The 17,937-nt window shown below is 45.3% G+C and overlaps 1 protein-coding gene across 1 annotated transcript in view; it reads left to right on the top strand.

Annotated features, from left to right (window-relative positions):
* Positions 1–3,758: 3,758 nt before the first annotated feature.
* Positions 3,759–17,937, top strand: part of LAMC1 (laminin subunit gamma 1) — a 116,148-nt gene continuing 101,969 nt past the window's right edge. Inside the window, exon 1 of the mRNA XM_036273113.1 lies at positions 3,759–4,412. Within this exon, the coding sequence (XP_036129006.1) occupies positions 4,004–4,412 (409 nt within the window). The 5' untranslated portion in view covers positions 3,759–4,003. The remainder of the gene's footprint in view (positions 4,413–17,937) is intronic.

Below are 17,937 nucleotides of genomic sequence, written 5' to 3'. Positions count from 1 at the left end.
TTTTGAGATGTGAGGTTCTCTGTTCCTTTGATGTCCGGAACATTGTGTGTCAGGGAGGGACTGAGCTTTACTCCTCATTTTGGGAACTATTTTATTTTTTATTGTCTTTGCAATAAATTTCTAGTTTAAATTTTATGAATTATGATAGGTGTCCTTCTTTTCTTTCCCTTTTAAAACTAGAATCACAATATCGAGGCGGCTTGGGGCTGGGTGGGAAGGAAGAACTTTATTTCATACAAGAAGAATCCTGTCTTTACCTGAACATGGCCGAAAAAGATAACTTATCTTGTTATGCTTGGACTTGTACCAAGGACCCAGGCAGGAGCTATAAACCTAACACAAAGAATCATGTGTAGTTAGTGTAACTTTGAAGACGGATATTGTAATTCTCTTCCAGTATCACATCAATTTTCACCTAATTTAAAATTCCCATTTGATAACCTAAAAGCCTGGGAAGTTTAAGATAGCTCTTCCTTTATCCTCTTTTCTATTATGACCTTTACACAACAGAAAAGGAAACAGCATTGGACAGGGAGCCAAAAAGGGCAGGCTCTCATCTTGACCTTGCTGCTTGCAAGGTTACAGAAATTACTTCATCTCTTTGAGTCTTAGTTTTCTCAACACTACATAGTTCATATCCCTTACTTCAGAGTTATTACATTTGAAAAGTGTAAAGCAAAATGAAATATAGGCTCACATCATTATATTATTAGTAGTATATTGCTATCTCTAGATTGCATTCTAAATATAAAAGATAAGGGATATACTATAGTGGTGCTCAGGCTTGAGAAGAATATAGGGAAATGAGGTCAGAAAGACTAAGGAATGGAAAAATAAACACATTGGTAATTCCAAAATTATATTTTAAAAAAATGGGCAAAGTTGCAATCTTAAAAGGCCAATACAACCTTTTACATTATTTTTCTAATTATATCGCACATCTCAATCTTGATGTAGTAGACATCTGTTGTTTTTATTCTGCTTTATAACCTGCCCTCTTTCTGGCAACAGAGCCTCTTTCCTTGGAGAACTGCTTTCCCCAAATTCCTTGGTTTTCTGGTGGGCTGCTTAACACCATATGAACTGTGTGCACCTGGTTAGGAGTGGGTGTGATGCTCAGGGATTCAGCATCCTTCCTTGAAATTGTTCACGTATTTCCTGAGGAGGGAAATCTCTTTTCTCTGGAGTTCTAAGTGGGATTTTTAAAAATAAGATGTGGAGCTCTTTGGTCTGTACAATAAATAGCTACCTTCCTTCATTTCACCTTTCTGGCTGCACAGAGGCGCTGGCGATTGGGCATGAAGATCATCTTTTGAGGCACCTGAATCCATTTCTCCCACACCTTCACATTTTTCTTCAACCACGTCTGTTTACTAGATGATAGAGTTTCCAAGCAGTTAAGAACAGGTATTAAAGAGCTCTGGATTTTTTTTTTTAAACAAAACAACAACAAAAAAACTAGAGTAACTTGATGTAAAAGAAAATCCCACACCTTTCACTTAAAAAAAAGAACACACCAAATCTATTTAGTCAACAGTGGCATCTCCAGGCACCTAAAATACTTATTTTGTTAACACCAAATATATAACTAGTGTTCAAATTTCCCAAATTGTCTTAAAAGTTTTTGTTTTAACCTTTGGTTTGTTCGAATCCTGAAACAATGGAGCAAAGTTTTTGTTTGTTAACTATTGAGCACATTGGCTGTTTACATTTTACCTCTCTTCAAAATCCTTGTCATTGTAACGCATCCCCATGTGCAACCGAATTTAGAAATTATCTTGTTATGTGCTTTTCAAATGCCAGATGAGGTTCTGGTCATGAAATAAGCATGTAGATAAGCATAAGTAATAGCTTGAAGGTACCCGTGGACATGAGAACCCAAAAGGGAGCAGTGACAAGCAAACACATTGCTTTGGCAGCCTTTGGGGTCCCCTTACCTTTTTGGTGGCACAATTTGCCAATATCTAATAAAATACGGATAATTTACAAGGCAAATGCATTAACATATTTATTAAAAATGTCTGTAGCTTCATTTACAGTGGGCATCCCTACCTTTGTCTTACACGCCCTCGTTTGTTTTGTAGTACAATCAAGGACCCAATATCGTTCCTCTGGGTATACTAGAAGGTATTTATTTTGCTTCCACTCAAGCATGAAAACATTGCTACCGACTGCCCTACAACTTTCTTCTCCCAAAAGAGGAGGTGCCAAGGGGTGAAGAGTTAGAGACTTGAACCACACACAATCTCCACCCATCTCATTAAATAAATGAACAGTGTCAGTGATCCATGTACTTGCTAAGCAAGCTCAGCATTTTGACAAGTCCCCTGGACCCTTCCCCTCCCCAGTCAGATCCTTCTCCTTAAAGTCCTAGAGGTAACACTGACCCCAACCACTGCAACCTAACATTGCATATGTCATGACTTTAGATCCTCACTATCCCTCTCTAAACGGGACTAAGGGGTCTCAAACCAGGTATGGCTCCCCGCCTTCCCTGCCTGGTGTGATTATTATGCTCCCTTTACTATTGAGATCTTGAAACGGTTTTTGTTTGTCGGTTTTGAAATCTGTCACATGGGAATGCACTAGGTGCATCCACTAAGCCTGGGCTCCAAGGTTTAAAACCGCCGCCCTCGGCCTCCGCCTTTGCAGCACCCTGCCTTGCGTCTCCGCGCCTGGTATCGGCACCGGGTAAGTGCCCAGGTTCTGATCTGGGACAAAACTCATGATCTTCTGGCTCAGGTTCTGTGAACTGAGTCATTCTGGCACGGAAAATATTCCGTGACTCAGCAGGCCCGAAAAGGAGGATGTCAGATCCAGATAATTTCGAGTCTTTTAAAGGCAAGCTGGGGAACATAAACAACACAGTGGAAGAATTTCGCAGTGGGTGCGTACCCAGGGGAAAAAGTCATTCCATTCCCAGCCTTTCCACTTCCTCCCCTGCCCCCGGTAGCCGGCAGGTTGCTCTTGAATTCTGAGGCAGGAAATCGCTGCGGCAAATTCATGTTGATGCTGCGATCAGGCCCTTTATTCCCCGGGCACCCGGTCAGCCCGCTGGACGCTCCGGGCCCTCTCCCGGGAAAGGGCTGCAGCGGACCCCGCGCAGCAGGGGGCGTTCCCAGGGGCCAGCAGCCCGCGGGCCGCCCCCGCCAGCGGGTCGCTCCGGTGCCGGCCTCCGGGCGCGGCCCCGCTGGACGCGAGGACGGACACCTGGCGGGCGGAGATCCGCGCTTCTGCGGCCGGGTTGGCGCGGGGCCGGAAGGCCGACCCCGAGCGACCTCACCGACGCGGCGTCGCGCCTTTAATGCCACCTCCGCCACCCCCTCCCCCAATGCGGAGTCATCCGGGGGCGCGGGGTCGAGAGACCCCGGCTCCTAGCCCGCAGCGGGCGCCGGCGCTCCGCAGCCTCCCCGGCCCTCCCGGCATGCACCGCCCCGCCGCCCCTCCCTCCCCCGCTGCCACCCACCCCTCGCGCCCCTCCAGGCCCCTCCCCGCCGCCCGCGCGCCGCGGGCCCGAGCGCGAGATGCCCCCGCCCCCGCCCCCGCCCCCGCCACGAGTCGCCGGGGCGGTCGCGCAGTCCACGGCGCGCGGAGGGCGGGGGAGCAGCGACGGGGGCCTCGGGCGCTGCTGAGAGGAGGCCGGGGTTGGGCTTGCTCCGCGGCCAGACCCCACCCCACCCTGCCGACCCCACCCCCTGCTCCTTCCTCCCGGGGGCGCGCGCGCGGGCACGCGCTCGGAAGTCGGGGGTCGGCGCCGAGTGCGGACAGTGTCCCGCGAGGGTGAGGGTGCGCGGAGGCGGCGCGCGGGGCAGTGGTCAGCGAGCCGCACGGGTCCTCCGCAGCGGCGCCCACCAGCCGGTCCCCAGCTCGAGCCGCCGCTCCTGCCCGCCCCGCGAGCCCGGCCCTTGGGCCCCGGAGCTCAGCCCGCCGAGCGGCCTCCGGGGGACGCCGCCGGGCGAGAGGATCGCGCCCTTGCCTGTGCCGTGGCCCAGCGCGCGGCGGGATGAGGGGCAGCGAGCGGGCCGCGCGGGCGCTGCGGCCGCGGGGGGGGCTCTGGCCGGTGTTGGCCGTGCTGGCGGCGGCCGGCTGCGCCCGGGCAGCCATGGACGAGTGCACCGACGAAGGCGGGCGACCGCAGCGCTGCATGCCCGAGTTCGTCAACGCCGCCTTCAACGTGACCGTGGTGGCCACCAACACGTGCGGGACTCCGCCCGAGGAGTACTGTGTGCAGACCGGGGTGACCGGAGTCACCAAGTCCTGTCACCTGTGCGACGCCGGGCAGCCCCACCTGCAGCACGGGGCAGCCTTCCTCACCGACTACAACAACCAGGCCGACACCACCTGGTGGCAAAGCCAGACCATGCTGGCCGGGGTGCAGTACCCCAACTCCATCAACCTCACGCTGCACCTGGGTAAGCGGTGACAGCCCTGTCCCCTACTTCTCTCCAGCAGCCCGGCGCCCGGGCCATCGTCACCCCTGACCCAGCCTGTGGGCCCCATGCAGCCGCGTGCTGGCTCTGCTCCCCAGCGTGGCCCACAGAAATTCCCTTCTCCAACTTCCAAGCTGTATCTAGCACTTAACATCCCGCGAGGGCCAAGATGCTTCCCGCCAGCATCTGTTTGCTTTTCTATTTTTTTCTAACTCAGCCGGATTCTCGCTCCATTGATTTTTCACCATTTCGGCTGTTTTTGTCCCTCTTTTTGAAACATGAATCAGAAGCCCACACCCATGCTTTTCTCTCTCCCAGCGGGGCCATCACAACGCTTTCTTGGATCAGAGACCGGAAGGTCCACCTTAAGCACTTTTACCTTGTTGAAATGTCTCCCTATGGATGAGGGTGATTGCTCTTTGCTCTGTTGAATAAACTAGAGAGGAAGGGGTCTAAGGTTAGGGAATTTGAAGGGAGCAAATGCCTTTAACGACCCATAATGCTACATGTCATTAAAATTGAAATTCACTTTTAAAATGATTGTTCTTTACAGTTCTTCAGCCTTAATTAAGGCCACAAAGCGATTTCACTGCTAGTCCCTGTACAGAGAAAACAAAAGGAGGTGTCTGCACACACTCTAATTGCTGGGCCCAGATTTGTCCCTGGGTGAAAAGGCTCTCCGTACTGTTCTTCCTTTTTGCTTTGATTCAAAGCAAGTGTAGAAACATATATAAGTGACCTTTTAAAAATCAGGAAAGGGATGTATAGAAAACTTCATTGCTTGGGGGGTGGATGAGGATGGACATGTTTATCCTAATGTATCAAACATCATGTTTGATCTAGGTAAGTTTTTCTTCCTCATTGAAATGTATCAACAAAGGAAATGATTTGTTATGTTGTTTAACAGAGTAACAACTGTGTGAGAAACCAGCATTTGATTTGTAGAAGCTTAATCCCCAATGCATTGAAAGTCTTGATTTCACCAGTAGCTGGTAGTAATGAACTTCCAGAGAGAGGGGGGGAGAGAGAGGAGAGAGAGAGAGAGAGAGAGAGCGCGAGCGAGCAGAGTACCAAGCCATTCTTCTGTCAAAGCAGGATTAGTCTATAAAGCAAATGACATTATTTGGGGGCTTTTGAAAAGAACATTTTGTAAGCTAATGGTTCTTTTGGTCATGGTTGGGTATTTTTCTTTCCACTGCTCTCTGGTACACTGAACTTTATAGAAATGTCAGGATGCCAGAGAAGGATTGTGATTTACAAAAAGTGCTTTGAAAAGTGGAGTGAAATTACTGTGTATGGAGTGTTAGAAAATCAGTATTTAGCATCTTTGTCGTGGTAAACACCATTTTATTTGTAGCCAAGACATTAGGAAGATGAAACTTTCTGAAAATACTTTCATAAAGTGAAATTCTCAGGCCCCTGTTTTTCAGAGATGAAAGAAGTAAACTGTACTGAGCTCAGTTTTCCAGAGGTGTTGGAAATGTGTAGAACTAGCAGTATCATGGAACCAGGTACCCGTTGAAAGACCGCAAGACACTTTGGGTCTCCTCAGCTCATTTGTGGGGCTGCTCATTGGCTATTTGCTCCTAAGTGTTACGTTTTAAAATTTGGCCAAAATTACTTTTGACATTTATATCTAATGATTTTTGTTTAAATTTTGTTAAAGTTTGTGTTGAATTTTGAATGCACATGAAATCTTATTTTATCTATTTCCAAATATTAAAAATTTCAAAGCGAAGGCACTGCCTTGATGTCTCAAAGTACCTGGGAGTCAACTAAAAATTTCTGAACAAGAATCTCTTATTTAGGTAAAGATAGGACTGTCAGTCTTGGCCTCTGAGTTTTTTTGTTGTGGGTCCTATGTTGCAAAAGGTTACTTGAGGTGATTGTAGAGGTGGGTAGATTACTCAGTGATTATTTCTCTGTTATAAAAATAATGTGGTGGGTAAAACAGTATCTGTCAAGTTAGGTTGCTACTGCTGTGAGGCTGATAAATTACTCTGTCTTGATTAAAAGGTCAAAAGATTTTAGAGTTCACCTACATAGGACTCCTACATGACTTTTTACACTAAAAATATATGTTTGGACTTGTTGTAAACAAGTGGCTGTAAAATTTTTCAGTTTTTAATGATAATCTTGGTAAAGACAGTTAAAACTCCAAAGTAAAAAAAAGAAAGTTTTAAAAACTAATTTTTAGCCCTGGCCGGTTTGGCTCAGCGGTTAGAGCATCGGCCTGCGGTCCAGAGGGACCCGGGTTCCGTTCCCGCTAAGGGCACGTACCTCGGTTGCAGTTTGTCCCCAGCCCTGGTTGGTTGTGCGGGTGGCAACCACTCGATGTGTCCCTTTCACATCGATGTTTCTCTCTCTCTCTCTTCCTCTCTCTCCCTCCCACTCTATCTGAACAAAAAATGGAAAAATTTCCTCAGGTGAGGATGATAAAAAAAAAATAATAATAATTTTTATGAGTATTGTAATGAACTATGAAAACATTTACTTTAAACTTTGCAGATAGACTATTTCTTTTTTGTTGTTGTTGTTAATCCTCCTCATCTGAGGATACTTTTTCATTGATTTTTAAATTTTTTGTATAGAGTGGAAGGGGGAGAGAGAGAAAAACATGGATGTGAGAGTCACATCAATTGGATGCCTCCTGCATGACCCCCCCTACTGGGCGGGGATCAGACCTGCAACCCAGGTAGGAGCCCTTGACTGGGACTCCAACCCATGACCCTTCAGTCCTAGGGCTGACGCTCTAACCACTGTGCAACCAAGTCAGGGCTCAGATAGACAATTTCTAAAATCTTGACTGGAACTTATTGTACTTTTTCTTAGATCAGAAACGATGTCCTGGAGGGAAATGTGTGTGATGGGGAAGGGGAGGGAGATTGGTGTGTTGTGGTGGGGTTGATGTCTCAATCAGAATCTCTCCCCCTTCCCTTCTCTTTCGCCCCGCCTCTTTTTAAATGACAAGGATATATGTGTACGTGCGTACATGCATGTTATGATCTGTAATTTATGGCAAATTGGCAATGCCTTGTGATGCTCAGCATATTCACTCCCTAACTCCAGTTACGCCAAGGGTTCTAGCTAACTGATTATTCCCACGAAATCAAGTACCATGACTGTTGGTGCATCTATTAAATCTCCCCTCCAGTTCAGATTTCACATACCCCTAAACAAGTGATGCATATTGTGCCCTGCCCTTCCGGAGCATGTGAAATCGAAGTGAGCAGCGAAAGAACGGGGCCTGGCCGCCACTTTTCTAGGCCACTTTTCTTTTAATGTTCAACTTTAAACACAGTAAACTTTAAAATAAGCAAAGTCAGATTGCACTTAAGTAGTTAGTCACAAGAAACATACGTGTTTTGGCACAGATCATAAGCCATTTTTTTTTATTGTAAAAATAACACGACATGGTGAATGAAAACAGTAAGTTTATTGACTGGTGAGTCTCTCCATCTCCAGTTGCTAAGTTGCTTTAGAGACCACCGTGCACTATTTCTTATGTAACCTTCTGGAAACTTTTTATGCACACACTCATGTATATAAAATTACACGATCATTTTAACTGGTACCTTTGGGTGTGTGGGGGGTGAAGCACATTTTAACAGATGGCAAGTACAAATTAGATCATTGTACCATTGTCATCAGTTGTACAAAAGCCAGGAAAAACAACATCGATTCTGAAAGCAGCCATGTCTCGAGGAGCATGTGCAGTAATCCAGGGTGCAGTGTGCAGTGTGTCTTTAGATAAAATGATCTAAAATTGCTGTGGGAACCACAACTGCATTTTCTGCCTGTCTTGGAGAAAAATCTCAACCAAGCAACCCTTCCCTAAAAAGACGTCTTATTTCACCTTCAACTTCTGGATCTTCTAACTTCTGTTGCTGGTTGGATTATTTGGTTGCTGGTTGTTTGGCTTTGCGTTTTATAATAAGTCAAAATGGGTTTTATCAGTATCAGTGGGGTAGTTGATAGTAAAATTGTAGCTTTGGGTTTGCTTTTTATTAAACAGCCCTTTTAATTAACGTGATCATCACTGTGGATGGAAACTTGGCAAACTGGGTCTTCCTCTTGGGGGAAGGCAGCTTTCTCTCTTTCTAAAAACCATCAGATTAAGGGTGCTTATAAAACCAACTCAGTCAAAGTTTATGGAACTCCTAAAATTTACACCAAGGCCAGATTCGTTTCCAAGCTCCTCATAAGCTGTAGGAACAAATAGTGATTAAATGTGTGTGTGTGTGTGTGTGTGTGTGTGTGTGTGTGTTTGTTTTTAGCTCTATCTAAAGGTCCTTTTTGCGTGTCTAAATCAGAATAATTGATATATAAGGATGTTGCATTTTATTCTGTTTGGCCCTCTGACTGTATATTTAGCATGAAACAAATAGTATCCCCCCCCAGGAAAAGCTTCCTAAGGTAGGCTCTGACTACGTCAGGGAATGGTTTGCTCTGGTGACTTCGCTGTGGTATTTGCACACCCTAGGGGGACACTATTTTAGTTTGTCTCACAAAGGCCTGATTTACACTTTGCAGGTTTCAACTTGAGAAGTAAAGGCACTCTCCTTTGATGGCCAGGGGCTGTTGAACACAGTTTTATAAAGCCCTTGTTTTCCGGTTCTGTAATTCATTGCTTTTTCTGTAAATATCTTCTCCAGGTTGCTCAAGTATTCAGAAAAACAATGTACACGTTAGGAGAGAAGTGGGAACTAGAAGACACCCCACCCCTCCCCATAATTTTGTTGGTGGCCACATCTGTGGGAGGGCTATGGTTTGACTATTTCAGTTCTAAATCCTTTCGGGAAGTTAGATGGGCCCTTTGCCCTGCTCTCCTTCCCGCTGTGCCCACATTCGCTGTTACTGCCCAAGAGCCTGCACACGTTTTTAAAACACCCACTGAGTACGTAGCACAGTACCCCATAAAAAGGTGTAGAAGACTGAAGGTCCCGTCTCCAGAAGTTTATACTCTGTGAGATGAAATTGTCATGCTCATTTGTAACGCTATTCCATTACTAAAAGCCCCCCGTGTGTCACCCATTCGATTTTCACAACTCTGGAGGCAAAGATGAGGGTCCTGAGGTGGTGCTTCGGCAAAAGTCCTGGTGGAGGTAGGTTTTGACTGTTGGTTTAAAACACTGACCCCTGGAATGCAGCTTTTCTCACAGATCTCTCCAAAGAATTAGCTTATTCCAGGGAAACTTTAAAATACAGGTTCATGTACACACTGTTTCAGAGATACCAGACTCCCTTGGTTTTCCTCCTAGTTCCTCTCTCTTCCTTTTTCTTCCTTTTCACTTGTTTCTGGAGCCTTTTTTTTTTTTTTTCTTTTAAATGCTGCTCACTCTCCCTGAATGAACTCTTCATCTTAAGGCTGTTTACTGTTACAGATTGGTAAATTCTAAATTGGTATCTCCAGGCAGGCCAGGTCTTTCTCCTGACCGAAAGACTTGTTGGACATGGTCAATTTGGGATGTCCAGAGGCCATGTCTAAAACTAAATTCACCCCTCATCGTCGTCTCACCCAAATCAAAGCCCTGTCTTAATGAACAGACTAATGTTTAACTGTGAGGTTCTTTATCAATCTTTACCAAGTCTCCCAAGAAAGATAACCATGCTCGACAGCTCTCATCAGTGAAGATTGCTCTGTTAGGCGAGCAGAGAGGATTCACTGCTGGGAGGTGGGTCAGTTCTGGCTGTCACTCTGCCCCATCTTTCCCACCCATCCTTACTCCACTCTTACCTCCTATATCCAGCCACTATGTCTCTTGAATCCTTTTTATTTATTTAATTTTTAAAAATTGGTTTTAGAGAGAGAGGAAGGGAGAGAGAGGTAGAAACATCGATGAGAGAGAACATCGGTGAGAAAGAATTGATTGGCCACCTCCTGCACGCCTCCCACTGGGATCAGGCCCACAACCTGGGCGTGTGCCTTGACCAGGAATCAAACCAGTGACCTCTCAGTGCACGGGTCCGTGCTCAACCACGGAGCCACACCAGCCAGGCTTGAATCCGTATCTTTAATCTCTGTCTGACTGTAGCATCCCACTGAATTTCACCTGGATCACTGCCACAGCTTTCTAGCTAGCGGGTGGTCTCTCTGCCTCTAGTTTTGCCCCCAGCATTTGGGCAGCCACACTCCAGACTGAGCGATGCTTCTAAAATGCAGGCTCCTTGGAGCAGAGTAAGGGGTGCTTTAGGATCTAGACCTTCTTACTCTCTAGGCTTCAGCTCTGTCATTTTAATGCTCAAAGGGCTGCTTCTGTGCTTTGAAACACTTCTTCTTGGTGCCACTACCTTCAGGAATCCGTCCCCAGTTTCCCCCTCTCTCTTTTCCATTTCACTCTCTGGGGTGGATTAGGGGTTCCTCTCTGTCTCTTCGTCTGTCTTCACTTCTAGACCATGGGGTCTTTGGAGACAGGGTCAGAGACTTAGCCATCTCAGTTCAGTGCAGTATAACTAACATTAATTAATTGCTTGCTAAAAAGGAGGGGTTAATCTCTTTATCTTAAACGATCAGTTTCTAAGGGTAAAATTTCAGGATGCTGATGTGCCGGTTCTGTTCCCTTGCCTATGTTGCTTGCTCTCAGGTTTGTAAGAGGGACCTGCTGAGATCTGCAAGCATCTCCTTTCTTGTGAGATGATAAAGTTAGATGTTTGCTCATTTGGGCTTAAATTGACAACTTGCGAAAAGGGGCTACCAGAAAACTCATTTATAGAAATTACCCTGAGGTTTTAGAGTATTGTGCCAGACTGTGGTGACATAATTAAGTATGTCTGTGTTTCTTTCCATGGACTCTTCCCGGGGGCCAGCCTAAAATAACTGGGCTCAGTCAGCCTGGTGCCCTGGGCAGCTCCATATTCATGAAATAAAATAAAGCAGGCTTATCTCTGTCTTAAACAATGGCGCTCTCAGATCTCTTGTGGGAGGAGAACCTTGTGGCAAGTCTGGGAAATGAATTAGGGGATTTACATGATTTCTTTTAAAATTTAGGAGTTATATTCCCTCAGCTTCCTTCTTTCATTTTTTGTTTCCAGCTGTGTGGCTTCTTCCTGCTAGAGTGAGGGCAGCATTGTATTTTTGTTGTATCATCTTCTTGGGTTTTAAAAATCTTTTTTGGAGTTTTAAAAATTCTTTGTTATTTTATCTTCTTTATGTTTTGCAAGTTCTTGACAATATTAATCCAGGATCAGCCTCTTCACATTAAAAAAAAAATTCTCGAAATTAAAAAATAAAAATGGTCTTGTATAAAGTTTGGGACTACTCAATGCATTTTGTTTCTTGATGCTAAATCATTGTGTATGTGAAGGTACCTGCTAATTAGGATGGTTGCCCATGGCAGTGACCACGGAAGCACCTGCCAGCGTTGCCAGGGACACTGTTAATGGCCAGTCTTTTTTTTTTTCCTCCTTTGTAGTTCTAACTTTATATTCTATATCTCGACTTGGGTGGAGGTTACTCAGGCATATACATATGTGCAAATTCAGAAGTGTACATTTAATATCTGTGCACTTCATTGTATGTGAACTATTCCTCAAAAAAAAAAATTAAGAAACCAATCATAATACAAAATAATGCATAGGTGATTTCATTTCTTTTTGGTATGGTTTTGGCTTGAAATAGGAGAGCACAGAACCTGAGGCTTGCTCATCTAAGATATATTTCTCTTTCTGTCTTTCTACTTGCTACCAGCAGTTGCTGGCATTAGTAGGGGTTGGCAAATATTTGTTGAGTGAATGGGCAGATGTGTGAACCAGCTGTTTGTAGTTGAGATCCTGCTGGTTTTAATGGAGGCACCTGCAAAGTGCTTTCAGAAGAGCATTCAGGTAGGTGGGCGTCAGCAGGGTCAGGAAGTGGAGTGTGGGAAGAGCGGTTCTCTGCTCCCTGGCCTGGAAGCAGGCAGTGGTTGTGGTTGACGCTTTGTGGTTGGAAGTGATAAGGTGGTAAGTCTGGGTTTTGCAGCAGGTGGAGAATTCTCTAACAATGTCTTTACATGATGATGATGTGTGCTTGGTTACAATGTCTGGTATTCATATAACTTGTTTAATTTCTATGGTGAAAACGAAATGTTCCACAAATTACTTGTAGCTAATGTGAAGACCCCATCTTCTTTCCTTTGACATGGTCTACGTAGTGGCTTCTTCTCACTGAGCCAGAAAGTCTGAAGCTTGAATTGTGTGGCTTTCCTAGAGAAGTTGATGAAATTTTGTGAAGTATTTACAACTAAGTGGAAAGACCCGCTCAAAATGAGATGAGCTTAATGGATTGGGATTCTAATTAGCTAGTGGACAAAGGTCTTATGTAAATAAGGCAGCTGGTGGGAAAATTCTTCATTTATGCCCATTGTAATATGGGATGTGTGGGTAACAATAGATGTTGAAACAGTACATCCTCAAGCAATTTGTAATGTGTTTGAGGAGATGACACAAAAACATTCATGTTCCGGAAATCAATGAGACAATAATGGTGCAGTAGAAGTACTTCAGTGGAAACGTTGTGAAGGGCAGAGGGAGTACCTGCAAAGCCCTTTGAATGAAGAGTGGGTTGAAGTTAGCCAGGAAAAGCTTCTTGGGTCCTGAAACCCAAGGGGACATGAATGGAGGACTTTCAAGGAAGAGCTAGTTGTTTGAATAAAAGTCTAAAAGTAACCAGATAGTGGTGAAGGCATTTTTCCCTTCCCATGGAGTAGAGGAGCCATGTAGGATGGGTTCTGGGGAGATGAGGATCTTGAAAACTAGGTGGAAAAAAACCCCAGTAAATTACCTTTCATTGAATGCCTCCTGGTTGCCTCTTTGAATCCATTATTTATTTATTTTTTTTAGAGATGAAGGGAGAGCGAGAGAGAGATGGAAATATTGATGAGAGAGAAACATCATTTGGCTGCCTCCTGCATGCCCCCCACTGGGGATTGAGCCTGCAGCCTGGGCATGTGCCCTGACAGGGAATCGAACTGGCCACCTCCCGGTGCATGGGATGATGCTCAGTCCACTGAGTCACACCGGCCGGACAGCCTTTTTGAACCCTTTAAAACGATCTTGGGAACTACCGTTATATCCCCTATGGAATGGTAATATAAACTGACGTGTGATTCTTCTGAGGTCAGACAGGCCGAGTTTAGGTTGGAAGCCAGACCTGTGTTGGAGAGATTCTGCTGCTGCTACTCGACGATGTTAGAACAGACCTGGTACGGAGAGAGGGCTGGAGGAAGACCTTCAATTGGGAAGTGAGATGAACCTGAAACCAAGGACCTGAACCTGGTGTCTCTGACAGACTTCTGCTTGAGGAGCCCTGGTTTGGGGTTGCTTCTTTTAGAAAGGGCTTTGCACTTTTCTGTTGGCAATGGAAACATTTTAAGTTTGGAGTACTTACAGTATTTAAAAATATTTAAGTGTGAATGCCTCTAGGATTCTCTTAAGGAATTTATTGAATTTTGGAATGAGATCCTGGGCTTTGTCAGTGTCTCCTGACAGGGAAAGTGTACCTCACCCCGTTTCCTGAAGGGTGGTCAGGGGAGTGCCACTGTGTGTCTTTTCTACCTTATCCATGACTCCTGTTTGGTTGTGGAGAACTGCTGAATTTAGTTAGGTTGCTTATGTTATCTGACATCCTTGAAGATAAAGCAGCCAGGCCCACTTCCAGGTTCTGTTTAGTTTCCCCTCTGCTCCAAGTAAATTCTGGCCCTCACATGGTTGTTTTTTTGTTGTTCAGGTTTGCTCATTGAATACCTTTTATTGATTGATGTGCAACTGCTGTGGTCCTAGGAGATTTCTTTGTCACTGTTGTCAGAGTGACTCCCTTCACCTTGATTTCTGCATAAGTGACTTTGTAAATTCTAACTCTGTCCATCTGATCTATCTTATCTATGTATTATCCGACAGTTAATCTACACTTCCTTAGTCTTCCCAGAGCATCATTGAGCGAAGGTTCAATGAGGGGACTCTGATACCTTAAAAGTAATTTTGTTTGTTTTTTGCTTTATCTCTAAGGAACAGGGTCATTGTACCCACTTAGATCTTGTATTTTGGGCTGCTTCCCCACTATGTACTGTCTCCACTTCTAGAGCTCAGGATGCTTAGGATGAGCTTTTCTTACAAGTGCGAGTGGACTAGTTAAATTTTAAGTTCTGCTTTCTCTGCTTTCTCCATAGTCCTGCTCAGTACACCTTGTATTTCTGTGATGTCATCATATCATCACCTCCTAGTGACTGGTGATTTATCAGTGTGCATGCTCAGTGTCCTATCTGATAGGGGTCGGGTGGGATGACACCCAACACTACAGTTGAGGGATGAGTGTTAGGCTTAAAATCTGCTCTCCTCCCCTCCATTTTTTGGCCAGTTGGTAAAATACAGAAGCATAAGTATTTTCTCAGGGCTTTTCCATCAACTCTCTTCAAAGAGAATATACAGATCCTAACTATATAGAGCCTTGAACAGATGGGTTTGAACTGCATGGGTCCACTTATATGCGGATTAAAAATTAAATATACAGTTAGCCCTTCGTATCTGCAGTTTGCCATCTTCGGATGCATCCAACCTTGGATCAAAACAGTATTTTTTTTTTTATCCTCACCCGAGAACATTTTTCCATTTTTTGTCCAGATAGAATGGGAGGGAGAGAGAGGAAGGGAGAGAGAGAGAAACATTGACATGAAAGGGACACATCGAGTGGCTGCCACCCACAGGGCCAACCAGGGCCGGGGACAAACTGCAACCGAGGTACGTGCCCTTAGTGGGAACTGAACCCAGGTCTCTCTGGACCGCAGGCTGACGCTCTAACCGCTGAGCCAAACCGGCCAGGGCCAAAACAGTATTTTTGATCTATGGTTGCAAGTCAAGGGATGGAAATCTGCAGATGCTGAGGGCCTGCTGTATACATTGTTCCAGGCCATTTTATCCTCATCCGAGGACATTTTTTCCATTTTTTATTCAGATAGAGTGGGAGGGAAGGAGAGAGAGAAACATCGATGTGAAAGGGACACATCGAGTGGCTGCCACCCGCACGACCCAAGCAGAGCCGGGGACAAACTGCAACCGAGGTACATGCCCTCAGCGGGAACCGAACCCGGGTCTCTTGGGACCGCAGACTGACGCTCTAACCGCTGAGCCAAACCGGCCAGGGCAGGCCATTTTATAGAAGGGACTGTAGCATACAAGTATTTTGGTGTCTGTGGGGCGATCCTGGATACTGAGGGATGATTGTAGTTAAGTTTTGGGGGAATCTAAAGTTATACATGGATTTTCTTTTTTTTTCTTTTTTTTTGTTACAGATATTTTACCTTTTTTACCCCATTGGCACCCCCCACCCCACCCCACCTCACCTCCGCCCCGTCCCCAGCTTAGTTGTCCATGTCCATTGGTGATGCATACATGCATATAAGTTCTGTGGTTTATCTCTTCCCAACCCCCCCACCCCCATCCCCTCTTCTGAGGGATATCAGTCTGTGCCCTACTTCCATGTGTCTGGGTCTACTGTATTCCTCAGACTGTTATGTTCATTATATTCCGTATATAAGTGAGATCATGTGGTATTTGTCTTTTTCTGTTTGGCTTCTTTCACTTAGGATAATACTTTCCAGGTCCCTCCATGTCGTCTCAAAGGATAAGAGATCTTTCTTTCTTACCGCTGCATAGTACTCCATTGTGTATATGTACCACAGCTTTTTTATCCATTCGTCTACTGGTGGACACTTGGGCTGTTTCCAGATCTTAGCTATTGTAAATAGTGCTGCTATGAACATGGGGGTACATATATTCTTCCTGATTGGTGTTTCAGGCTTCTTAGGGTATATTCCCAGCAGTGGGATCACTGGGTCAAATGGAAGTTCAATTTTTAATTTTTTGAGGTAGCACCATATTGTTTTCCATAGCGGCTGCACCAATCTGCATTCCCACCATACATGGATTTTCAACTGTGTGGCAGTTTGGGTCCCTAATTCTCTTGTTCAGGGGTCAGCTGCAGTTCCAAGATTTTAAAAGGGGATAGTGACAACTTGATGACAGTGAGTTGAACAGCTCTTTTTGAGGTTTAGGCACAGTGGCCTGGGTTACACTTTCTGTGCACCTGAGCCAGTGCCGCTGCTCCTCCTGGTAGCTTCTGCTCCTCATGGACCTTATGCTCTGGGACTGGCGACTCCTGTTCTTTTGGCGTCACTACATTTTTAGGTTATTATTTTAAAATATTTTTTAAAATATGTTTTTATTGATTTTTAGAGAGAGAGGGAGGGAGAGAGAGAGAAACATCGATGTGAGAGAGAAACATCAATGTGAGAGAGACACATCGATTGGCTGCCTCCTGCACGTCTCCTACTGGGGATCTAGCCCGCAACCCGGCCATGCTCCCTGGCCAGGAATCGAACCGGGACCTCTCAGTCCGTGGGTCGACGCTCAGTCCACTGAGCCACACTGACTGGGAGGTTATTATGAGCATCCTGGAATTTTCATTAAAATGTGTGTTCTTTTTGGAGGTGGGGAAAATAAGGGGCTAAGGGTAGACATTATGGGGGGAGGGAGAAGTTGGAGACCAAAAAAGCAACTGTGTACTTTAACTGCTTTGGCCATGTGACTGCTGCTGCTGCTTTTCCAATCCTCACCGGAGGATATTTTTCCATTGATTTTTAGATATAGTGGGACAGAGGGAGAGAGAGAAGAACATCCATGTGAGAGAGACAAATTGATTGGTTGCCCCTGGTATGACCCTGACTGGGGCCAGGGGTCAAACCTGCTACCAAGGTACACGCCCCCTGACCGGAAATCAAACCCATGACTCTGGTCCATGGGCCGAGGCTCTAACCCCTGAGCCAAACCAACCAGGACAATTGCTTCTTTATGGGAAAAGGTTCATGTTCAGTGGCTGAGTGTCTAGGATTCACTTTTGGATGAGCCCTGTATATAGTTTTGAATTTACTGTATTTTAGGTAAGTTCATGGAATAAAACATTTATTTAGAATTCTGTAGATTATGAAAGTGTGTGGGGACATCTGTCATGCAGCTGTAATGAAAGATGTTTACTTGATCAGGATTGCTTCAGAGGCTCACACTGGTTTCTTTACCGCTATTTTCAGCATTTTTGCCACATGCCAAGAAATAAATTAGCACTGACTCCTGGTGGAATTAGGGGTCATTCAGTTTTGTGGCTATTCTAAGATTTTGGTTTTAAACTTATGCCCATTTGAAAGCTTTTGTATCTGGTGCAAGTCATGGATGGTGACACCCGGATATCAAAAGACGGACTGATTCTGGAAATTAACATATTTGCCAGATGTTTGGAGAATGGAGGCTTGTTTTCTGTGCTGCTTTTTGGGTGTTCTTGTGTGTGTGTGTGTATCTCTGTTTTTATAGGAAAGCCCCTTGGGGAAGGGAGGAGCTGCCTTTAGAATTGGGAAATAAAATAGGTGTTAAATTTTTGTGTGAAAACTTTTGAGTCGGTATGGCCATTTCTGTGACAGATAGAGGAGGCAGCTCTGTTCCCACGAGGGAGCTGTTGGGAAGGGTGGTGTTGCCGGGGGGTGGGGGG

This window comes from Molossus molossus, unplaced genomic scaffold, assembly GCF_014108415.1.
Source record: "Molossus molossus isolate mMolMol1 unplaced genomic scaffold, mMolMol1.p scaffold_m16_p_20, whole genome shotgun sequence".
Taxonomy (NCBI): Eukaryota; Metazoa; Chordata; class Mammalia; order Chiroptera; family Molossidae; genus Molossus; species Molossus molossus.
This window is presented reverse-complemented; position numbering and strand designations above follow the sequence as displayed.